The sequence below is a fragment of the Anopheles coustani genome, chromosome 3 (genome assembly GCF_943734705.1).
Source record: "Anopheles coustani chromosome 3, idAnoCousDA_361_x.2, whole genome shotgun sequence".
Lineage (NCBI taxonomy): Eukaryota > Metazoa > Arthropoda > Insecta > Diptera > Culicidae > Anopheles > Anopheles coustani.
The window spans coordinates 77,520,076-77,524,285 of record NC_071288.1 but is presented as its reverse complement, the minus strand read 5'-3'; the positions used below and the strand labels follow the sequence as shown (position 1 = coordinate 77,524,285).

The following is a 4,210-nucleotide window of genomic DNA, read 5'->3' as shown; positions in this document are numbered from 1 at the left end:
CAAATAAGGCTGGAGAGATTTTTCAATCCTAGCATATTCCAATACGGAGTCGTTCGCTAGTGCGGTCAACCTACCAATCGTTTCGTCGATCGTATCGAGACGAGCGGAATGGGATAGAAGATCGAGTTTACTTGCATGTTCTGAGTGCAACGGTGAAGATCTACCGGACTGGAATTGTTCCAACTGCTCTATGGTAGGTAGTACCGCACTGCTAATTCTCTTCTGTTGCAACAATTCACCCTTCAATTCCTGTACAACTTCTTGCAGATCATTGACTCTAGCCTGAAGCAGCTGGTAGGCTTCTGATTCCTCGAATTTCTCGACGGACTCCTTCTCCAATTGGCTGTCATCCTTTTCCCGTTCCGTTGGTGATTCGTTTTGCGGGAGTGAGTTTTCAATATATTCGATTGTCACATTTTCAATATCAAGCTTACGTAATACAGCCTGGAGGAGTTGCTGAAGAGCAGTAAAGTTCAACGCGCCAGGCACCGGAGAGCCGATAGCTGCGGACAAAAGTTCGGTACAGGTCCGGGATGATTCCATGGTAGTTTAAAGTGGATCCAAACAGTTACTATGAGGTGAAAGCTGTGCAAAGCATGCCAAGACTGAATTTGAAATAAACAAAACAGAATTATTAAAGGTTACTATGATGCGCCACTAACCTGTGCAACTAAGCGTGCTTTCCGATCATTTTTATTTTGGTAATGTAATATCAAATTAAAGGCACGTGTACAAATGAGATCCTCATAGCGAATTACCCTCATTAGTATGTGGAGCACGCTCAATATGCTACAACTTTGGTTAGGATTGCTGCTGTGGGCCATTTTTCCGGGTAAGTAGAATTCATTGCGGTACTTTGGATATTGATCTGGAACTTACGTTTAAGGTGCTGTGCGATGCGATGGAGCAAAGGTGTTGTATCGAATTGTGAACGGGAGCACAACGGACATTGCACACTACCCGTTTATGGTGTCGATCCAACGTTGGGAGCTGGATACGAAGACGCACCTCTGTGGCGGGACACTGATAAGCAATATTTGGATACTGACCGCCGGACATTGCGTAGAGTAAGTAAGAAAGTTGTGTGTAGAGATTCATTAAACTCTTAAATGTTTGTACATAGAGAGATCGAAGAGGAGCTATCAGGCATTGTACGGGTAGAGTCATCATTCCATGCGTCTGGCGGTGCTCTGCTGACCATCAATCGCACGGTGCGGCACGAGAAACTCCGCTACGGTCGCACCGGTATCGATTTTGACTTCGGATTGATCAAGCTGAGCACCAGCGTCGAGCGAGCCGTTCCAGTCCATCTAGTGGCAGATCGAAGGCGTTTTCCGGCCGGTGAACTCTGTTCTGTCGTTGGCTGGGGCATTACGAAGGGTACGGGTGAGCGCGATCAGTTGCGCTCGGTGAGGATTCCGATCGTGAAACAGGCTCAATGTGCCGACATTTACAACGAAGTGCATCCTATTACGGGGCGTATGGTGTGCGCCGGGTATGCTGAGGGTGGTCGTGATGCGTGCGAGGTATGTACACAATCGAAATAGAGCTCGCCTCTTCAAAAGAGTTGTTAAACTCGCTTTATTTTACTAGGGAGATTCTGGAGGACCTTTGATCTGTCGTGGCATACAAGCCGGTATTACCTCGTGGGGAATGGGCTGTGCCAAACCGAATCGCTTCGGAGTGTACAGCAACATCGGGGACCAGCTGCGAGTGGATTCGAAAGCACACTGGTGTGTAAGGGACACCCGCCAAACAAACTGCCCATTTGTTGACCCTGGCACGGGTACTTCACGAATCTTGTACGGCTTAATGAAGGTATTAAAAATACATCAAATAATATTTGCAACAAACGTTGTGTTTCTATACACATTCACAACACCATTAGCATTAGTGGCGACTTGTTATCGCTCCAGTACACTACCGATATGCGGCTAGCGTCCACGGTTGTCACCTTTTTGATCGCAGTGTGTTTTTTTGGCGGTAATAGTTTGGCTTTCAGCTTGCAGTAAAGAGATTTGCAAAAATGTTTGTATTGGGCTTCACTCTTTTTCTATTTCACCACCTAAGTTGCGTTCAGTGGAGAGCGGCAAATGTCCTTCCGAATTGTGAACGGAACGGAAACCACGGTCACCGCCTACCCGTACATCGTTTCGGTGCATAAATGGACGCCGCTAGTGAAACAACACCTTTGCGGCGGAACGCTCATCAGCGAGAGCTGGATCCTAACGGCAGCACATTGCACTGAGTAAGCGATGGAAGACGTGCGACTCGCGGATGGATATAGTTTTCGAGACATTTTCATCCCCCACAGCAAGCTTACCCCGCAGACGGCGATGGTGCGTGCCAACTCGTCGTTCTACAAAAGCGGAGGTAAGCTCCACCGTGTGGTGCAGGTGATAAAGCATCCAAACTTTACCTACGTCACGGGTGACTACGATTTCGGGTTGCTGAAGCTGCGGGACAGGTACAGGCGGGCCGTGGTGGCAAAGTTGCCGACCGGCAGCCGACGGTTTCCACCGGGCGAACGCTGTACAGCGATGGGCTGGGGCTACACGCAGGGCCGGGAGTCGAGGGACCAACTTCGAAAGGTTGTACTGCCGATCGTTCCGCAACAAATTTGCCGGAAGGCGTACGAAGCAACCGACGAGATAACGGCGCGCATGATCTGCGCCGGTTATGCCGAAGGGCTACGGGACGCGTGCGACGTGAGTATGGTGATACTTCTGCGACATCGGCGATCTAACTGATGATTGCATTTTCTTTCAATTTCTCAGGGTGATTCTGGGGGACCATTGATTTGTAGGGGCATTCAGGCCGGCGTTATTTCGTGGGCGATCGGTTGTGCCAAACCGAACATGTACGGTGTGTACAGCGACATCGCTGCGGGTCGTCAGTGGATTAGAAATCAAACTGGTATTTAACGTGTACAGTAGCTCGTACTGACATCATAAAAATGGATGTAATCAATAAATCAAGTCCAATCTAGTTGCATGTGCTTTGAACAACTGACGAAAAATTGAATCTTGATTGTACGATCTAACGAGTTCGCGTTTGAAATGTTTCAGCGAATCGTTAACGCCTACCGTTATGCAATTGGAGGATAGTTCAACCCTTAAAAGCACAACAACGTTTTTATAGTTTTTTCATTATTGAAATGCGAAAAATATATGTAACTGAATGGATTTAGTTCTGATAAAATTGAAAGTTCACTACTCAGAAGTATCCCACTAGATATTTCTAGCGGTTTCCCTCAAAAACTTTTCAATGCGAACAAAAAACTCCTCGTTTTTGTAATGCCGGATGACACAACTTTTTTCAAGCCCCAGAAAAGTTTTTCGTGCTCCTAATTTTGTGTCTGTTCGCCTCGGCCCATACAAAAATGAGGAGAATGATGAGGTTCGCGTTGAGAAGTTTTTGAGGGAAACCTTTAAAAATTATCCATCGGGATGGTTCAGTATTGAACAAATCAAATAAAAAAACCAACACTGCATAATTGGCAAATGCAGTGCTAAACCACACTTCTTGACCTGTGGCGTTATTATTCAGTTGCCATTTTATTTAGGTGCGATATTATATTCTACTGCTTTTGAATCGAAATTAAAGATGGTGATAACCGAAAGAGATTTTGTGGTGAAGTTAAATGGAATGGGCTTCTCCTTTATGGTAAATTCAAACACCAAACGTTCCACTCAGGATGTAAATAATTGCCCTGTTCTAGCCCCAACAATAACCATTTACCGTCAGTTCTGATTTTCTACATTTCTTTACCACGAGCAAAATTAAAAAAAAAACCTTCACCGTAGCCGAGGCACGTTCCTAATTAATTGCTCCGCCACTTCAAACGATGTGCTCTGCATTATGTGATTTCGAAATTTCAAAAGTTCGCTCTCGAATACCGTCGCAAAAGATTCCGACAGTAGGAAAATTCTGTCAAATGGCAGAAACTTTTTTGTTTTTCCTTCGAAGGTAAAGAAAGAGAAGCAAGCCCGGAAAATCCATCGGGAAGAGAAAATTATAACGGCCCGCGGTTACGAGCGGAAAGTGTGTGATAAAAAGTTACAACTTTTTGGGTTCACTCGCCCACTGTTTACGTTTGTTGTTAAGCTGAGCTCTTGGGTGCAGAAACAAGTTTTGCAGACGGTCGCAGACGGAGGGAGTTGGTAGCTAATTTTGTTTAATTAAAATTTTCTCTGAGGCTACCATTTTA

At 45.7% G+C, this 4,210-nt stretch overlaps 1 protein-coding gene across 1 annotated transcript; it reads left to right on the top strand.

The window, feature by feature from the left end:
• Positions 1 to 768: 768 nt before the first annotated feature.
• LOC131267089 (transmembrane protease serine 9-like) lies at positions 769 to 2,924 on the top strand. Its single transcript, XM_058269854.1, has 7 exons — positions 769 to 832; positions 887 to 1,062; positions 1,128 to 1,526; positions 1,594 to 1,733; positions 2,081 to 2,248; positions 2,315 to 2,708; positions 2,778 to 2,924. Exons 1-7 carry the CDS (start codon positions 769 to 771, stop codon positions 2,922 to 2,924), a joined length of 1,488 nt encoding a protein of 495 aa, XP_058125837.1.
• Positions 2,925 to 4,210: the final 1,286 nt, after the last annotated feature.